Here is a 21599-nt window from a genome sequence, read left to right as displayed (position 1 = left end):
TATGTGTTATACAACAATGGTTATATATATATATATATATATATATATATATATATAAGATCTAATACTATAACACTAAAAGAACTTTTTTTTAAAAAAATTAATAAATAGCATCGCTGTTAGCATTTTAAAATGACTCTGCACTAGCAATGACTACTTTGTATAATTTAAAAATTTAATTGAACTTCAAAATGTCATTTTCCTGGCATGTCCCAAACAATGTTTCCAATAATAACTAGCTTCAAACCTTCCCATAAATTTTTCAATATCTAAATTTTCTTATCTCAACCATTGTAAGCATTTCTAGAGACGCAGAGAGTATTATTTACAAAAACTTCGTTTAAAATAATTTTTTCTGTCAATAATTGGTTTGTTCCAAGAAAACCTGCCATTTTCTTGGCTACTTTTATTTAGTGGTTTATAACCAAAATAGATAGAGCCAGCAATTAATATTTTATGTTAATAGATTGATTAGATGCCCTCCTATATGAACTTATCTTGTTGCATGAATAAAGAACCAATTTTCTGGTTCAAAATCTATTTCAAATTTTTTTTCAAGGTCAGTAGGTTTTTGTGTTGTCATTTTCCTGGCTTCTTGAAATCACAAATAACAAAAACTACTTAGATTTATCTGAGTTATTTCAAGAAATCCTGTTGTTTTCTACAGAATATAAACGTCTTAGGCCAAAATATTTAATTAAAGTAAAGTTATATGCTATAAAATGGCGAATTTGTCATTATCCTGGCTGCTATTTTCCTGCCTTATGAAAGCCAGGGCATTGAAGTGTTACCAGAATTTTTTTTTTAACTGCTAATTCTGTAAGGAGGTAAAGCAAATAGTATTAACCAAGTACCAAGTTTATGTATGATTGTAATATGCTTGGATGCAATCAAAGTTATTTATTTATTTAATGATTGATTATTATATACAATTTTATTCTGTACATATCAGCAACATAAAATTTCTTGATTCTTTCTACAATGGATAAAAATAATTAATTTAGGCTATTTATGGTCCATCTAACATAAAGGCTTAAGTTGAGTTACTTACTATTAACTTAAAATGACTGTTTTTTAAACTTCTAAACTAATATGTCATTTTCCTGGCATTAGATGAATTTCTATTTTATTTTTTTTTCTCGAACAAATGTCCATAAACTACACTGATGTCTGTAAGATATTAATAAGTGTATCTAAAGAAGTATGCAAAAAAAAATTTGGATTATTTTGAAGACTTTAAATTTGAAGAAATTTTTTGGTCCGAATTGTCATGTTTAAAAAGAATCACCCATATATGCATATAAGTTGTCATATTAGGGATATTAGTATAATAAATATCCAGCTAAAGTAAAAATGTTATCAAAGCTGACGTATCAATCTGGCGATCAATAATAAAAGAAAGAATAAAAAAATAAAAACCAGGGTGAAATTCGATAGAATCAATTTTCAACCTCTCTCCTCAAGCAATCAAACAAATATTGAAGTTTTTTTATCTTGCCTTCATCGTTAATCATTAATTTCGATAACGTTTTTCCTTTTTTTGAATTTTGTGACCTCCAATATATTTCTAACTTTATCTTTGGCAAGGATAATAAAAACCTATATAAAGGGTTATATTAACAGATTTTCCTACTAATAAACCCCGTTCTCTATGTAAAATTCATTTGTCTCCTTAGTCTGAACAATTTCCAATAAACAATTTTTTTAAATCAGGAAATGCCCATTTTTTTGCAAACATTTTGAAAAAAAATAACTTATGAATATTATATTCGAATTATTTAAAAGTGTATTAATGAATGCTTTTGTTTTACAGTTCTTCTACATGCTAAAGGGGGACATGACATTAATAGTGTATGAAAGATATCATTTTAGGAACATAACGATTAAAGAGGGAGAAGTAAGTTTATAAATGAATTAATTAAAAAAAGAAAGAAAATACAAAATAAGCTTATTATAAGATGTCTTTTTCTATAAATATACTTCCCTTATGTGTTAGGTTTTTCTCTATCTATAGGAAACAATATAGATATTATTCTTTTTTTAATGTTATTTTAAGTAATAACTTAAATATGAACATACGTTAAGTTATACGTTAAAAATAATTTTGAATTTTTTTCAGAAACAAAAACTTAGTTACAAATTAACACTTTTGATTTATTTTTTAATCTTTCTGAAATAACTCTGGATATTTTAAACATAAACGATGCTATGGTGCAGCATATTGTCACACCAGTTACTGGTAAAGGACAGGGATGGGCAAACTACGGCCCGCCGGCCAACTGTACCGGAAGGTTTTATCCGGCCCGCGGATAGAATTTTAACTTGCCGACCCGTCGCAAATATAAACAATATGCATTATACATATTTGTCTACTTTGTTTAAAGCTAGCTTTTTATTCCTTTTTAATAAACTTTGATGACCTTTTTACTTTCCTTTTTTTCGTTCTACAAAACATAAATTGAGGAAAATAGCTTCAGACAGCTTTTCAATTGGTAACATGTTGAAAGCAGAACTTCTTCATAGAATAGCTGTAGAATGGCGCCAACAAGCGTTTGTCTTTCTCGAGGAGCAGACAATACGGAATCTAATGTAGGTGAATTGTGCTTCACATGTGGCAGGCAGCGCATTTTGAGCTCCAACGAGCGAATTTTTCATTTTTCTGCCGGCTTGAATTATTTATTGCGTATGGAAAAATTTCACACATGTAACGTTATTGTAAATAATGGTGAAATTATTATACGTATAAAAAAGCTACTGCTTGTTTAGTTATTTGTAAAAAAATTTAACTCTAAAATGGCGACTAAAAAACGCAAAGTTGATTCAGGGTGCTTTCTGTGATGAATGGACTTGGAAATATTTTTTTACAGTTGTTAAAGATAAACCAATATGTCTTATCTGAAATGGTGCTGTGGCAGTTCTTAAAGAATACAACATTAACCGACATTTTACAGCCAATCATAAGAATGCCAACTACGATGCAATGTCTGAATGTGAAAGAAGACAAAATGCAGAAAGTCTTCTTAAAAAAATTATCTGGCCGTCAAAATTTTGTTCAAGAATATAAATAGTTTTCAAGAAGCAGCTACGCATGCAAGTTACATTGTAGCATACAATATAGCTAAAAGTAATAAATCTCTCGGTGATGGGGAGTTTGTTAAACAATGAATGCTCCAAGTTTGTGATGTATTATGTCCAGACGGGAAAAATAATTTTGAGGCTGTAAGCTTCCCGCGAAAAACAGTGAGTTCTGGAATCGAAGCAATCGATAAAAATTTGGCAACACAATTGGAGCAAAAATTGCACAATTTAAATTTTGCTCAATAGCTATGGAAGAAAGCAATGATATGAATGATACTGCTCAATTATTTTTATTTATAAGAGGTGTCGATGAGAACTTTGAAATTACCAAGGAACTGGCGGGCATGCGTTCTTTAAAGGGAACTACAACGGGATGTGATATTTTTCGTGAGTTTCAGGAAGGGCAAAAATATGTAATATTACGATTGATGGTGCACCAAATATGACAGGAAAAATAATATGGATTCCTTGGACTCTTTAATCAGAACTATCCCGGGAATAAAGTTATTTTTCTCTACATTGTGTTATACATCAAGATGCTCTGTGTAAATCTGCATTGAATATGAAACCCGTGCTTGATGCAGTAGTAAAGCTTGTTAATACTATTCGATCTCGTGGGCTTACTCACAGGCAATTCCGAGATTTTCTTCAGTCTATGCAATCTGAATAATCTGATGTACTGTATGACACGAAAGTAAGGTGCCTTAGTGCAGGATGTGTCTTCGAGTTTGGCAGCTGAAAGACGACATTGTGTCGTTCTTCCATGAGAAACAATGTTTAGCAGAGTGCGAAATATTGGAAGATACAGAATGGCTTTCAAATTTTGCATTTTTCACGGATCTTCTTTATCATATGAACAACTTCAATGGTAAGATGTAAGGGAAAAATCAATTCATTGATGATATCTGGACCCACCTAAAAGCTTTTAAACTGAAGCTTAATTTGTTTGCTGGGCAGCTCACCAAGAACGACCTGTCTCATTTCTCGAGGTTAAATTCAATACCCTCAGTAAATAAAGAAAAGCTTAAGAGTTATGAAGATTGCTTGAAAAAATGCCATTTTGAGTTTGAGCACAGATTTTAAGATTTCAGTGCTATTCAAACAGAATTAGATATTTTTACCATGCCTTTCAACGTAAATTGTGAAAGAGTGAGGTCGGATCTTCAGCTTGAATTAATTGAGTTGCAATCCAACAATCATCCGAAGCAGTTGTTTCTAAATGTGCCAAAGTGTGAGTTTTACAAATCATTACCAAAAGATAGTTTCCCAAATTTAATATCTCATGCCCAGAAAATCAGCGCTATGTTTGCTTCTTCTTATATATGTGAACAAGTGTTTTCAACTACGAACCTTTGAAAAAATCATTTCAGAAGTAGACTAATTGACAAACATTTATCCTCCTTCCTTAAAATAAGTACATTTCACTTCGAACCTCAATATAAGGAACTTTTAAAAATAAAATCGTAATTTCATTAATCTCCTTAAATATTTAAATTAAAACTTGTATATCACTTTTTTTATTTCACAAATTTTTACTTGGTCCACCAAACTTTTTTTCGATTTTTGGCCCATAGCTAAAAAAGTTTGCCCATCTCTGGTGTAAGAGCTTGCTTTTTCCGAGAAATAGCTTACATATATATATTATATGATACTTAGGATATAAAACAAGTGGTGCGTGAGGAAGTAGTGCAGCACATAAAGGATAGCATTGGATTTAGTTTTCTATCTTATCTCACGACGCAAATGAAACGAAATTTAATACATTTACTGCCTATTATGCTGAAATGTTCCCAGCTCTTACTTATGGTGGTTTGTGTGATTTAATGGCTGCTGGTTTTTTAGATTGTTTTGAGGTTGACAGATGTAAAATATACACCTGAGGTAGAGAATGAGATTATGTTTTGCATCAAAAATAACCTCATTAATAAACCTCAATTTCAACCTAATTTACAACTCACAAGACCAATCTCATAAATAACTCAGAAATAATTTTTGTTTAGATCGGGTGATACTATTCAAAACTTAAATAAAAGTATTTGCTTGAAGTGTAGAAAAAATAATCCGTACACCTCAAAAACGACCTCCCTAAGCTAGTTGCTCTAGAGAGTATTTCCATCAACCTCAAAACAACTTTAAGGTTGTTTTAAAAGTCAACTTGGAATAAACTTGAAATCAACTTTGACACCTCAAAAGAACCTCAAATAACCCTCGAAGATACCTTAAACAAACCTATAAAGGGTATGTTTTTACAGATATAACAACTTATTCTGATTCATACAACGCTAATAACACAAAATAAAAATAAAGTAACACAGAAAGCAAAAAAGGTGAAAGAAATATTATTTAAAACGATTTTAAATTAAAACTTAACAGGATTAAGAAAAACTATTAAAATCTTTAAAACTTTCAAAAAATTGAAAAATAACAACGAAAATATGTAATCCCTTCGCCAACTCACACGATTATATGAACAAAAATTATTACGTTTTGATATTACCAAACGGAAATATATTAATTCAACAGTGTTAAAAGCGCCAAAAAAATGAGACCGATTCATTAACACAATTAAAAGAACACAAAAAATCAAGAAAAAATACAAATAAAATTCAATAAGAACATAAGTTCTTTTTTCATGCAATTTTTTCTTCCAAATTATCCAGTTTTTAAAATGTAAAACAGTTTCTTTTATACTCATAAAGGTGTTTATGCTACCAGCTCATATACCACATTCACCACAGCGAAATGCGGACACCATAGGCTTGGTTATTGAAAGAGAAAGAAAGACCAGCGAATTAGATTTGTTACGGTAGGTGCTCAATTAATTCTTTTACAGAATTATCGGAGAATATTTAAATATATCCTAACGAAGATTGTCCGTTAAAAAGTGCGAAATTCTCGAGGAAAGATTCTTATTTCCCAGTAATCGATAACTTTAAATAATAACAGAATATATATATATCATAAATTGAGGAAAATANTATATATATAAATTTAGCGCTTTTCAGCATTTTTTGCATTTTGTGAAATATTTTTAAAATGTATTTTATAACATTTTTATACTAAAATGAAATCCAATATTTTCAAGCAAGATAATGATACGCCACAAAACTGCCTAATAGGTTTCTTGTGTCGAGTTTACATTTCTTTTAATTTTTCGCTTAGAAACACCAAATTACAAAAGAAAACCTAATAATATATTTTTACATAGACAATCACATTGTTTCGTTATGCAACATAAAAAAAATTTAATTAAAATATTATTTTTCAAGTGATAAAATTGTACCAAATATTGTCCAACATATAGGAGTCTGGAGCTAAGGAGATAAAGCAAAAATTATTTAATGTTAGTTTCCCGCTAACTAAATCGATGCACTGTGCTCTAGTAAAGTTTTTAATTTTTGAGGGCCAACAAATAATAAAAAAACACCAGATTCAAGAAAATGCTAATTTTTCTGAAAACTTGCTGGGGAAAAAGACCTATTTGTAAAGTAAACTTCTTCAACAAACTATGTTTCAGTCATTTTCCTAATAATGTTTGTTTAGAGAGGGTTTTCACTGATTGAGCTGAGACGAGAATGATGCAAAAAGTCAATCTGAAACGACTTCCTATAAAGAATCCTGACAGATGTAAAATATCAACCAAATAAGGTTTGCAAATTGAAATTCAACCAAAGACAAAAAATGTTACCAAAATATGACAAATCATCTATAATGAAGGCAGGGCGAAAAACATCGAAAGGTGCTTACTTGCGAAAAGAAAGAAAGAAGCGGAAAGGAGCTTGAAAACACCTCATATTTTAATCCAGCATTCTAAATATTTTGCGTGTTTTTAGCCTCGCCCTTCTCATTTTTTTTCTATGGTCATATGCGATCTCTATTTTGAATGCGTTTGTGACAAGGTTTCTAAAAGTATATATTAAGAATGGGAATTGCAGAACACCCTATATTTTATCTAACAGAATATATTTAGTCCAAAGCTCAAAAAATTTGGGTGGATTGGTTCACCACCAAGGAATTGTTATTTATCTATTTTTTTGTTTATTTCTTGCAGGTCACTTTATTTGATGTTTTATACTTTCAACAGGAAATGTGACTTCCAGATCAAACTGAATATGCATATTACCTATTGTAGAAATCTCATGCTCAAAATGTATTATTTTTTAGGTATTACGTTGATGATAGTGACGAAATTCTGTATGAGAAATGGTTTTACTGTAAAAGTCTGGAAGAATTGGGCCCCCTGATAAAAGAATTTTTTGAATCTAAGCAGTTCATGACCGGAAGACCTATTCCAGGTAAAGTAAAATATCATAAAACAATGCATTGACAGCTTTTGTATCTAAGAAACTCAATACTATAAAGTCTATTTCAGTTGCTTAAATGCTATCAGCATGTGTATGTAAGGAAATGAAGGCCTGAAAAACAAGTTCTGGTGCTATGAAAAATTCCTTGAAATCTAAGAAGTCTATTTTATGTACTTAATTCTCGAAGTCTAAGAAGTCAATACTAGTACTTTAAAATAATTCTAAAAAACCCATTATAAATTATTGTATCTAAAGAATTCATTGACAGAAAGAATTCTGAAGATTAAACAGTAAATCACTGGACTGTTGAACTGAATAAAATAATTAAAATATTAAAATAAGAAATAAAATAATTAAAATAAAAAAGAGATAAAATAATTAAAGTAAGAAAACTACTGAAAATTATTTTTTACACCCATCCCACATTTTAAGTTCCAAGAATCCGAAATCGTCGCGAAAAAAAAGGTAATTTTACTGACCGCTTATGGCTACACCAAGGACCCAGAAAGCGTATGCCACAGTGGCACGACAGAGTGTTAATTGTAGCTCACGATGACTTATCCAAAAATTTAAGAACTAATTCTGATATAAAACAGAACAACGCACTGTTGGTGAAAGAAAATAAAAAATTTCAATAATTATTTAAGTACTGACTGCTTAATAATTATGCAGAATTAGGTTTTTACAGTTATTAATTTTTTTTATGTCACACGCAGCTTAACCGACTACACCTTTAAAAATGTTTATTAACAATATTTCATTTATAATTTTTAAAAACTCACTTATTGAACTTGTAATCAAAAAATCGTAGAAAATGTATAAATAGCATTTCATCTTTTTTTAAAATTTTTTTCCTTGTGTATTTTTGAAAATTTTTGAAACCATACACAATTTTTTTTTCCTTTTTACGGTGGGAAACTTCATAAAAAATCATGACTAATTTCGCATCAGAACACTTTAAGCAGAAAAAATTCTCAGTCTTTCTTGAATCACATTCAACAAGGATTTGTAATTATTTGCATTTAAAGGTACTAAGCACATCTTTACGGTGAAATCGAGGGAAATCCCGATCTTTCAAAAGCATCTACAGAATTTTATCTAATTGACGTAGCTTTGTTATCATACTTATACAAATTGAAATATTAAAAGACTACCAAAATTTCCTATTTTTAATGTATTTTTGTTTTCTCAGTTATTTATACAAATATCCAATTTTTACATCGAAATAATGAAATAGATGTACATTTTTGAATTTTAAAATTTACCTGCATGTTAAAATGGATTATAAAATTTAGTCACTTGGAGAAAAGTTTTATCATTATTTTGAAGAAAAGTTTTACAAACATATTTATAATATTGGCAGAATACTTTCAATAAAGAACGTTTAATATCCTATCAAATTCATATTTTAGAGTTTGGCAAATAAATATTTTTTTTTATGAATAAAAGGATTAATGATGCTTTTGTATATCAAAATTTGAGTTCAATTATAACCATCAAAATATCACTTAAAATTTTAAATTTCGCTTTTCGAGCTGTGAAAGAACTAGATTCATTCTTTGATAAAAATAAATAAATAAATATAATTGTTTGTAATTTTATAATAAAATTTTAAAAAAATTATAATTTTAAAATGAATTTTAAAAAATTGTGCCAGTTTGTAAATCAATGAATGAAGGTAGCTAGCAGTTTATTGAAATATGATTTGCGTTTACCCTCAGAGATGGCAGCACTATTAATAAATTTTTACTGATTTAAATATAGTACTAGATGTATGGTGCTGCTATCTATATGAAAAATATTTAATTTCTGAAAATCTTTATTTCCCTTCATTCCTTATTTCAATTTGTGCAATTGAATTTAATTTTGCTCTTAGTAAAAGAAAGCATATATTGTATTTGCAAACGCACTATTGATAAATATTTACTCATTTAAATAATGTACTAGATGTATGGTGCTGCTATCTATAGGAAAAAAATTTATCTCTGTAAATCCTAATTTCTCTAAATTCCTTATTATAATTTGTGCAATTGAATTGAGTTTTGTTCTTAGTAAAAGAAAGCATATCTCGTATTTGTAAACGAATTAATCGAGGTAGAGAGATTGCTGAAGCAATTTTAAATTGTAGCTTTAAACTTTCCCACATAGATAAGAGGAGCACTCCTATTAATAAATTTTCTTGAACTAATGTTTTTAGTGTATGGTGCTGCTATCTGTGAAGAAGATGGTTTTAAAAGGTATTTTAAATAGCAATAAAATAAGGATGATATTTCATTTTATTTCCTTATAAATTCATTTTCGAATTAATGAATAGTGTTTACTTAATTTTTTAAGTTGCTAGAAAGTCTCATTAGCTAGTTTTTCCCCCCTTCGTTTTCGTAAATATAGTTTATAAAATCAGTAAAAAACTTCAAAGTTACATATTTTTTTAATCAATTAGACAGGTTTTAAGTAATTAAAATTTAATTATTTATAAATTATAATGAGAGATTAAGAGCCAGAATGGCAAACGTATAAAAATAGTTTTTTAAGCCCAAGATCAGTGAAGCTTCGACTCTTGGATCTCAATATATACAAAAAAAAAAATCCTTTGACTAAGCTTAATAGGTTTAAATAAAGCAGGTTGGGCAGATTACGTACATTTAATTATCTATTCAATAGGTCGAATGAATGTAAAGATTCATTTACTTGGTTTTATTGTGTTTTAGTTCTTCAGCAGTGCTATTAAGCTAAATTATTATTTATTTAATTATTTTCGGTTTAAAATATCTTATTTACTGTTTTAAATTCATGTATTTTATTTCATTTCGGTTAAAAAAAATCCCTTGTAAATAAAAATCATTAATTTTGAAAGAATGTCAAAAAAAAAAAAAAAAAAATTTNAAAAAAAAAAAAACTATTTTAAAATTAGTGAAGGTTGGATTTTAACAAAGTTGCTAATTTTTAGGCTACCATAAAATTTCAAAAGCACAATTAAGAAGATTAAATATTTTTTAAATGTTAGCATATACTGTACGGAACAAAAGTTATTTTGGTTCTGATGATAAAGGGTATAGAATTGCAGATTTTTTGGGCCAAAGACCCTTAAGTAGAAGTCGCCAATCTAGATTTTTCGCCCACTAGTTTTCGGCAGGCGGCATAGTATTATAATGTCCTACATGTGTTGGGAGTTTGCTTTCATTATTCATTCATTTATTGGCAAGGAGATAGAATTTTATCTAAATAGTCTTAAATCTCGATATATTTAAATTCCATTTTCTAAAAAGTTGAAATTGCTGGTCGCTGCGGATTGCTGATCAACTTAGATGTTACAATTTTAAATGGCATGATTTTTAGTGATATCAGTTATTTTACAGGTACTTTATTCGAAGATAAACCAATAAAGCAAGATTTCGGTCGAAAATTACACGATCCTTTTAGTTTGAAAACTTGGCTACATTCTAACCAAGATGCATTAGAGAAAGTAGGGAAATTGAAGCTTTTCGACGGAAGTTTCGTGTCTCGAGTAAGTCACAGTTACAGTTCTTTATAAGATTAAATTTAAAATGAATAATTATAATTAAAGAACTCGTGAATTGTAATTCATCCAAGATTTTTGAAGTAGTTTGCGCGATTCAAATTATATAAAAAACGTCTATAATTTTAAAAATAAAGATTATGTCCGGGCTTATAAGGAAATTATAATTGATATCAGGCTTTGTTCGAATGATTTTCAGAGATTGAAACTAGTAACCACTTTAACAAAATTTAAAAAAAAGCCATTAATTCGATTTAAAAAAATTGAAAGCAAATCCAAAATGAATGCTTTAAAATGGCTGCATTGGTATTATTGTAAGTCGTACACCTGTATTTCACAAGGGTTCCATGTTTTATACCTATAATATGGAAGCGAAACCATACATTTAATGCATAAATGCAACAATATATTTACAATGTACAGGCAATACGCGAAAAAAAAGAAACGCTTTGAAGGAATTTTGATCTAATAATAGGGCTTCATGCACTAGGACTCAATCTGAATGGTTCAGGAGGGTGATTTGAGATTGATAATTGATAATTGCAGACGATATTTTAAGTTACGAAATCAGACACAAAAACTTACGTTCTCTAAACAAACATACTTTATTTTCGCCAAAATTTGATTACCACAATATGGGGGGGGGGGGACAATTTGGAAAATATGGTGGTCCCAATAGTAAAGAAAGAAGAATAGTCGAAAGCTCATTCACCTAATGTTAATTTCACTTTTTGCGTATTTTCGCCTTACCTCCAGAACTTCGAAGCGAGTTATGAAAATTATAGCACACAGCAATAAGTTTGGTTTATCCAAAGATAATTCCATTCAAAACATAATTTGTAATGATTATTTATAAATTTTTGTTATTCATTACTTTTTGTTATTTTACTTCATAATAGTCGTAAATTGTTGAATTGTAAGATGCAAAAAATTTTACATCATTTTAAAGAAAATTTTAATAAAGAAAAAAAAAACAAATTTCAAACTAAATGGATCGGGTAGTTGAAAAGGAATCAAGATTTTAAATATTAAACTTCTTTAAAATTTGATTTCTCAGGAAAAATTTGACCTATTTCTTTCAAATCATTTGTTTTTCCTTGTTGAAATGCATCTTTAAATGAAGTAAAAATTTATATACCTTATTATTCAAAACTTTTTCGACTATTATTAAATAAAATAATAAAAAAATATTCATTAATTATTGCATGGAATTATCTTTGGATAAACTAATTTTATAACTGTATTTAAAATTTTCTTAGTTCGCAAAAGATCTTCTCGAGAAATGACGAAATAGTCAAAAATTAAAATTAAGAAATCAAATTTTTGGACCGCTATTCTGACAAAACTATAGGGACCATATTACCCAGATTGCTGCTACCTCTTTTATTTTGGGGGTCAAAAATCTAAATACTACGAAAAAATTTTATGTTTATTCAGAGAAAGTACGTTTTCGTGTCTAAGGTCACCTACACTAATAAGTTAGCTTATTTTAGGTCACCCCCTCGAACAATTAAGATTGAGTGTTAGCGTGTTAAGATTCGATCACTTGATCAAATGTTATTTAGGGTGTTTTTTTTTTTTAAAAAAAACAGTACAAAAATAACTGTATGCTTACAATGTACCAAAAGAACTGCCTGCTTCTTCACGAAACCTTCACCAACTAACATTGGCTACATCTCACTTCACCAACAGTTCACTTTTTCGACTACCAGCTTACTTTTTGTAACCTGGTAGTGCTTATAATAATAATAAAAACATAGAAATTCTCAATTTAGATGAAGTAAAATAGTCAAATTGTCAAAAAATTGGATATATTTGTCTTTGCATATATCTTTCCATCGCAACACATTACATTTATATGGGTCATTCTCAGGAAAACTGTCATTTTTCAGTTCATAAAATCCCAAAAAAGTAAAGTGAATAAAAAGCTCTGAAACTTTCTATATTAATAGAAATATGTAATGGCATTATAAAGAAAGTATATATCCTATAAATTATACTTAATATTTAAATTAATTAATTTTTTAAATAATTAATTTATAATTATTAATTTATAATAATTAATAATTAATTAATTAATTTAATAAATAAATTAATTAGTTTAATAAATCAATTTATTAATTTATTTTTCAAATTAATTAATAAGTAAATTAATTATTTTCACTATTTAAAAAGTGAGGGAATGACACTAATAGTGAGGGAATGATATTTTATTTTAATACATGTTTTTATCTAAGTTACATCTACCTAAAGTTTGAAAATGATAACATACTAAGTATATCTAATATTTATTATAATTTAGTCTTATATATTTAATAGTTTTTACAGGTTTGGGAAATAAAATTGGCTGGCACGATTGAACAAAAAAAAATTTAATAATATACTCATCTTGAATCATTCCCTCACTTCAGCGTCATTCCCTCACTTTATACACTAGTGAGGGAATGACGAATTCAATAAAATTTAAAAATAACAGTTAGGCCTAATTAATTTCTGAAGTCAATCACATACAATTATATTCATACAAGAAAGCAACATATAATTATCCACTTTCTCGATGAAGTTGTATTTTATTTTACTCTAAAAAATGACATGAGGGAATGACAAATGTAAAAAATTTTACCTGGTTTGATTCATTCAAATTTATTCCACAGCAAAGCTTCTTTAAGTTGAAGATGGAAACATACTGCAATTTTGTTCTATGATGCCAGTTGTTAACTTCTGAAGTTTTTATTAAAATATTTTTATTCTAAGAAGATTGCAGGTGATAAGAACATTGTTGTGAGGGAATGACGCGAAACACTGGGGACAAAGTTTAAAATAGTGCTGTGTTAATATTTTTATCAGAAATTAAATTTAAAATTGATTTTCTGAATTCTATATTTCAGTATTCTGAAATAAAAAACACGAATTTGTAAAAAAAAAAATTTTATTTCAGAAACAATTTTTTTCTTTTTTTAAATCAGCAGTGGGGACAAGTGAGGGAATGACATATTGGTATATTTTTATTACCTAAAATTAATAAAAAATAAAAATTGATAATTTTATTTTTATTCTTTTGTTAGCTTGCATTCTGAAGGACACTTTCCATGAAAATTTTTTTTTCATAAGTTGTAAAACAAACAGAAAATATACTGGGGACATGAAAATGACTGTTTTTGTGAGAATGACCCATATATAGAAAAATGTTTCACTAAATCATGATTTCACATAATCTAAAATAATCTCTTTACGATTCTTTTTCGGCATCCCCCACTTTGAGATTTCAAGACACTTTTTTGTTATTTTAAGATATTTCTATTTTATTTATTTATTCATTTACTTTTTTTAATGAAATGTGCCTTTTTTTCTCCCTTTATTTAGCATTTAATTTAACTTTTAATGAAAGTTTCACCTCGAGTTCTTTTTCTGTACTTGCATTAATTCAATTTTATGTGAATTTAGGGAAGAAATAATATTTCAAGTTAATATAAATGTCATTCTTAGGTCTTAGGGATGGGATTCAAGTCATGGAATTTTGGGATTACTAATAACACTGGAAATTTACTTCACTTTTCGTTATCACACACGCTAAATACATATATAAAGATTTTCATGTTTATTAATAAATAGATATATTCTAGATATTGGCCATCAACCTAATTTCAGGGGAAAAGGAACTGCAAAACTTCAAAAACAAAATTTTATTTTATTTTATATTTTTATGTAGGAATATATCTTTTTCTCTGCTTAGGTAGTTTGAATTAGAGAGTTTAGTTTGCCTTTTTAAATTTATGCATTTTTTTTTAACGCGCTTGCAATTAATATTTGGCGACACTTTGCCGTTACTTTGTTAACCCTTAGTAGAGTTTTGTTTTCAAAAAGGGCTATCACGAATTCTGAGTCTGACTATATTCGAAACACTGAGCCGTGATGATTCAGGGGATAGAGCATCCGCCTTCCAATGGTGTGAAACGAGTTACAATGCCAGCAATGGATGGTCGATACGAATTCCGCATCTGGCTTGCATCGACCACAGTGATGACGTAAAATATCCTCAGTGTTAGATGAATCATGGGTTAGAGCCCCCTTTCAGTCAGGTTAACCCTTGGAGGTTTTCGTCGTTTTCCTCGCCATGTGACCGAAATGCGGGTTTGTTCAATCAAAAAGTCCTTCGAGAAGGCAAATTTTAATAATATACCCAATATTTAATCCAGGAGTAATTTTAATAATTATACCCAATATTTAATATTTAATCCAGGAAACCCCAATGTTTAATCCAGAAGTTTCCTTGTCTTCTTGATTGGGTTCAAAATTACAAAACTGCGGAGTTGAACATTTGTAGTCGCAAACCCAAAAAATTTGGCTAGCTGTTCATCGACAGTTATGAATTAAAGTAAGATGAAAAAATGTTGGAAACTGTCATTATCTATCCCAATGATGTCAATACCAAGCTTTCACAATAACTTAATGACATTTTTAATGCCAGCCATTTAAAATATCATAACATTATAATGACATTAAAAATGTAACGATGTTTTTATTGACATTTTAATGAAAATTTTAATGTCATTTTATTTGTTATAATTTAGCCTTAAAAGGGGTTAAATTATGTCAAATAAAACCTAAATTCCAAATTTATTCTGGTTATTGTTTCAAAATCTTAAGTGCATCATTTGGATAGTTTAACTTTATTTTGTTAAAAATGAAGTTTGTAATAGAATGCGATGAGAATACTGATAATATTTAATTTATAATCGAAAACAGAAAAATGAAACAGTTTTATAGTTTCTATATAATGAGGCTAATGAAAAAGATATCTGCATTTCCACCCATTGTTGTAATAATATTTAATTCGAAGAACAAAGCTAAACTAATAATAATAACTGGAATTTTCTGCTTTCCAAAAGATTCTTTTCCCAATTTTTTAAAATAAAAGATGCAAATAGTGTAATTTGGATCTCGGTACTAGCTTAGTTACAGTTACAACTTTAAAGTTTGTTTTTACAACTACTGAAATTTTATATTTTTTTGAAGTGGTACAATGTAAAACTTAAAAATTATTCTTGACATAAATTGTAAGTATTTATGACTAAATTGCTTATTTGACATTTTTTTTCTAATCTAGAGCATACAATTTGCCATTATTCGAAATTATTCACGTGATCATACTAATGCCCTGCCCAGGGTTGCCTCCGCCGCACTCTATGCCATGTGATAATCAGCTTTCAAATCACCTTTTAGAGAAACATTTAGCTAGAGAATAGTGAACTCATACAATGGGATAAAATATTTTTGAAAAATCAATTAATGTAATCAAACGTGTTATTTTTCAGTATTTTTACTGAATTCAGTAATTTTTGAGGGGTATTTGAAGTATTTTTATATGCAAATTCATTAAGATCTTAAAAATATATATATTGGCGGTTTGACATTTTCTTACTTTTTCATACTTTTTTATTCGGTTTCGTTCACATATCTACTTAACTAATTTAATTTTTTCAGTTAATTTCAATTATTGACTTAAATATTTATAAATTTTAATTTTTAACATTTTTTTGTTGCATTTGTAGGATATTTTTATCACTTTTTTTTTCATATTTCGTTCAGAAAACGAATTCTTCCATACTTAAATAATAATAAATTTTTACAGCATAAAATTTCATTTGAATCAAATTTCTTTGATTTCACAGCTTTTTATTGTAACTAAAATTTCCGATATTATTTTCAAATATATTTTACTTAGAAAAGCGCTTTACAATAGCATATAAAATCAAACAACAAAATTTTAAAATATAATTGTTCCGGATGTCGTGAACAGGTTTAGCAGTTTGATTACACAGTTAGTAAGTTTGATTCAACCAGTTCGATTTCATGAACATTTAAAAACATTAAGTTTTCGGTTCATACTAAATTGCCCAAACTACGCATACGTTAACTTGCATATATCTATCAATAACCGTTGCAGCAGCAGTAATGCGTTCCAGTAATATTAGTGGCATAGCTGTTATGATATCGGCGCTTTATATCATACGTTACATATCTGATATATACTAAAGGAATCATATTTTGTCCTTCACAATTTGGCATCTCCTCTGCAGAGGATCAAAATTGGGATAGCATGTCTTCGGATCATCGTCTGCCATGCTTCCCAGACCGTCACCATTAGCCCATTGTACGCATCTCCAATGCGACATAAATATATGAAATACCTTCACAATTTAGCAATAAGGGTTGAGTTTGCGAAAAAAAAAACTTTTAATTCAATGAACGGAGCTGTAAGTTCTAGGACTAAATCTAAATAGTTCAAAAATACCACTTTTTCAGAAATTGATTTGCAGGGACTATTCGACCGATTCCACTCAAATTCATATATTACACCATTTGTAAATTACATTCTTTAAAATGATGTAAAAAAATGTTTTACCTTACAAGTCAAAAGTTTTTCGCCTATTATTAAATAAAATAATTANAGCTTTCAAATCACCTTTTAGAGAAACATTTAGCTAGAGAATAGTGAACTCATACAATGCGATAAAATATTTTTGAAAAATCAATGAATGTAATCAAACATGTTATTTTTCAGTATTTTTACTGAATTCAGTAATTTTTGTGGGGTATTTGAAGTATTTTTATACGCAAATTCATTAAGATCTTAAAAAATATATATATTGGCGGTTTGACATTTTCATACTTTTTCAGTATTTTTTATTCGGTTTCGTTCACATATCTACTTAACTAATTTAATGTTTTTAGTTAATTTTAATTATTATCTTAAATATTTATGAATTTTAATTTTTAACATTTTTTTTTTTGCTTTTGTAGGATATTTTTATCACTTTCTTTTTCATATTTCGTTCATAAAACGAATTCTTCCATACTTAAATAATAATAAGTTTTTGCAGCATAAAATTTCATTTGAATCAAATTTCTTTGATTTCACAGTTTTTTATTGTAACTAAAGTTTCCGATATTCATTTCAAATATATTTTACTTAGATAAGCCCTTTACAATATCATATAAAACCAAGCAACAAAATTGCAAAATATAATTGTTCCGGTTGTCGTGAACAGGTTTGGCAGTTTAATTACACAGTTAGAAAGTTTGATTCATCCAGTTTGATTTCATGAACATTTAAAAACATTAAGTTTTCGGTACATACTAGGTTGCCCAAACTACGTATACGTTAACTTGCGTAGATCTATCAATAACCGTTGCAGCAGCAGTAATGCGTTCCACTAACATTATTGGCATAACTGTTATGATATTAGAGCTCTATATCATGTGCTACATATGTGACATATACTAAACGATCATTTATATATACTAAACGAACATTTATCCTTCAAAATTTGACATCTCCTCTGCAGAGGATCAAAATTGGGATGGCATGTCTCCGGATCATCGCCTGGCATGCTTCCCAGACCGTCACCGTCAACATGGCCCATTGTACGCATCTCAAATGCGACATAAATATATAAAATGCCTTCACAATTTGGCAATAAGGGTTGAGTCTGCAAAAAAAAACTTTTAATCCAATGAACGGAGCTGTAAGTTCTAGGACTAAATCTTAATAGTTCAAAAATACACCAAACTATTCGACCGATTCCACTCAAATTCATATATTACACCATTTGAAATTACATTCTGTAATATGATGTAAAAAAATGTTTTACCTTACAAGTCAAAAGTTTTTCGCCTATTATTAAATAAAATAATAAAAAATAGTGACTAAAAGTTGAATTTTGCATGCAATTATCTTTGGATAAACGAATTTTATAATTGCGTGCAAAATTTTTCAATTCGCTTAAATATTTCCCAAGAAATGGTTTAAAACGCGAAAAGAAAGGTTAATATTAAGGGATCCAAACTTTGGACCGCTTTCCTGATCAAACTATTGGGACCATATTTCAGATTGCAGCTACCTCTTATATTTTAGGGATCAGATATCCAAATATGTCAGAAAAATTGCATTTTGATACAGAAAAGGTAAGTTTTTGTGTCTTATTTAACTAAAAATATCTTCGGCGCTAAATAATTAGCATATTTGAGGTTACACCTTTGAGCCATTAAGATTGAGTCCTAGAACGTGAAGAACCGACCATTAGATCAAAAGTTATTTAGGATAGTCGGTTTACTTTTTGTGCACTGTACCTTTAGTACCATCTAAATACTACCGGCCAAAATCATACGTGAAAAAAAAAATTCTATGCCGTTGAAATAACATCTCATCCAAAATTTTGGTCAAAATATCCTATAAGTATGTGTAACCATATCTATAGGTTATGACTTAGATAGAGGAATGATTTAAGTAAAAATTCTACTGAGCAAATATTAAAATAAAATATAATCTTTTTTTTCTGTTACTTGAATAAAAAATCCTGTTCATGTGTGACTTTATTTCTTATTCTTCAGGCATCTTAAAAGGAAACCGATTAAAAGACTGGTGTATTGAGATTATAATGTGCGTTGGGACACATTAGGGGACCCCTATCATCATCAGCGTTGCCAGTTCCAAATACACAAATAAAGAAGCGAACTACGTAATCAAAATTTCCTTATTTATTTATTTTTAAATTTTCAAATAATGCATAAAATTTTTAGAATAACAATACGTTTGTTTTCTTTTCTGAAAAACATACTTTTTAATACAAAACATTTTTCTTCAAAAAAACATTAAAGTCATAAAATCCTAAAAACAAAAAAATTTCAGTTTTGAAAATGAGGCATTTTACTGTAATGATAATAAAAAAAAATAACTTTTTAGAATTTTTTTAAAAGTCTTTTGGTACTTTTTCAAGACATAAAAACTAATGCAAAATGATAGCTACATTAATTTTTCTTTAGTCTTTTTAGAACTTATATCACTTTATGTTAGGCCATTTAGCGAAGCATTGTTATAAAATAGCCTTACTTTGATACTTTTATAGAATTTCCAGCTAATTCTCATTCATTTTCCTTCCTTTTTTATAGCCGGGCCATTCCTTTAAAAGAGCAATCGAACAGCCTAGTATGTTACAAGTAGCAGGCCTAATGCCCTTCTCCTTTGTCTTTAGTTTTATCTAAATATCAATTCCAATTTATAAAGACACTGCAAATGAAACACTTTTCTTTTTTTCGATTACAGAAAAGGAGGATATCTTCATTTATAGTTACAATCAAAACTGTAATGACTTGTTCTACGTCTTTTAACAAAATTTAGAATGTAATTATTAAGATAAATTGCCACTCGGATAAAGAAATGATAGTACTTCAGCTTTTCGATTAATCGTAACGACTTTATCGATTGTAAGGGAATATTAGGTAAAAGAAGGATTAGATCAAGTAAGTTTTCATATTATTGAAATAAAAAATAAATAAGAAAATTCAGCATGTCTTGTTATGAAAGGAATAAGAAATATTTATTAAAAAATTTGCTTTAGGAATTCGAATTTTATTTTTCCCTCTCACGACCCCTTGTTAATTCATATATGTTTATCCACTAAATAATGACAAAAAAATTGATTTTTATTTTGAAATGTGTAAACTGATAGAATTTTTTCGGAAAAAATGATTGAATAACAATTCATTTATTTTAACTTATTTAAAAAAACAGTAAAATAACCATGGATAAGACGTATTCCAGCTGTTAATTGTGATAAAAATCGTTTATTAACTGCTTTTAAATAATACAGTCAAACAACCAGAATTTTATCGCACTAAATAGAACCACCTAATGAAACCACTTAGCTCTTTGCAGCTGCATACGTATTATAGCTGAGAAGGCTAATCTGTCACCACTCTCATGACCGACAGAACGGGGATTCAAATCCCAGCGTTGACACCACAATATTTCTTCTTTAACTCATGAAGAGTTTCCAGTGTCCTTCACTCGCCAATGTGTGACCCTGGACTATCTCACTCACACATGGATGTCTGCACCATAAAGCTGCGTAACACAAGAAGTCAAATATTTTCCATCTCTTACTATAAGTGAAATAACTAATGTAAGTAATGAATACTACCAAATAACTAATAAATACCAGATAAACTAATGAAACCACATTCTATATTCATTGGATAAAACACAACTTAACTAAAATGCCCATTGCATAACCAAACTCCTACCTCCTATGTACAGTTAAATTTCTTTTTTATGATTTTGAAACCATGTAAGTTAGAAATGGTTGCAAAAATCGTATAATTGTACATTCATGATTTCTTAACCATGAATGCAAAAGTATAGAGTTTTTCAACCATACTAGTTGTAAACGGATTCAAAACCGTGAATGTAAAAAATATTCTTTACCGTAAACTTTATGGTGAATGGACTTACTGCTACCGGTTATTTAACCATAATTTTCGAAGAAAAATTGTAACAGTGTAGCTTAGAATTAAGTAAACTCATAAATGCCTTAAAAAATTAAATAAATTTCAATTTATTGAACTTGATTATTATTTTTTGATCATCTTTAAGCAGCAAAATAATAAAACTTTTAATGTTTAGCATTTTTTTTTATGCATTATGGAATACTTTTTTAAGTGTATTTCTTTACATTTTGGTCATGAAAAAAGTCTATTTAACTCAAATAATGAGATATGTATCTGTTACGAAACTGTCTGATACAGGAATCAAATTTTTTCACCTTTCTCTTTATTTTCTCCTGTAAATAAATATACAGACCAATGAAGCTAAATCCAATTATATTTTTTATATAGAGATTCGCTTTCTAAAAGCATAC

At 28.5% G+C, this 21599-nt stretch overlaps 1 protein-coding gene across 1 annotated transcript in view; it reads left to right on the top strand.

Annotated features, from left to right (window-relative positions):
• LOC107441869 (3-hydroxyanthranilate 3,4-dioxygenase) overlaps window positions 1-21599 on the top strand; it is a 46271-nt gene that overhangs the window by 6821 nt on the left and 17851 nt on the right. Inside the window, exons 3-6 of the mRNA XM_016055263.4 lie at window positions 1814-1897; window positions 5778-5884; window positions 7243-7373; window positions 10739-10887. Of these exons, the coding sequence (XP_015910749.2) occupies window positions 1814-1897; window positions 5778-5884; window positions 7243-7373; window positions 10739-10887 (471 nt within the window). The remainder of the gene's footprint in view (window positions 1-1813; window positions 1898-5777; window positions 5885-7242; window positions 7374-10738; window positions 10888-21599) is intronic.

Source organism: Parasteatoda tepidariorum, chromosome 5 (assembly GCF_043381705.1).
Source record: "Parasteatoda tepidariorum isolate YZ-2023 chromosome 5, CAS_Ptep_4.0, whole genome shotgun sequence".
NCBI classification, from domain to species: Eukaryota; Metazoa; Arthropoda; class Arachnida; order Araneae; family Theridiidae; genus Parasteatoda; species Parasteatoda tepidariorum.
The sequence above is the reverse complement of the archived record's forward strand: the minus strand, read 5'-3'. Positions and strand labels throughout refer to the sequence as shown.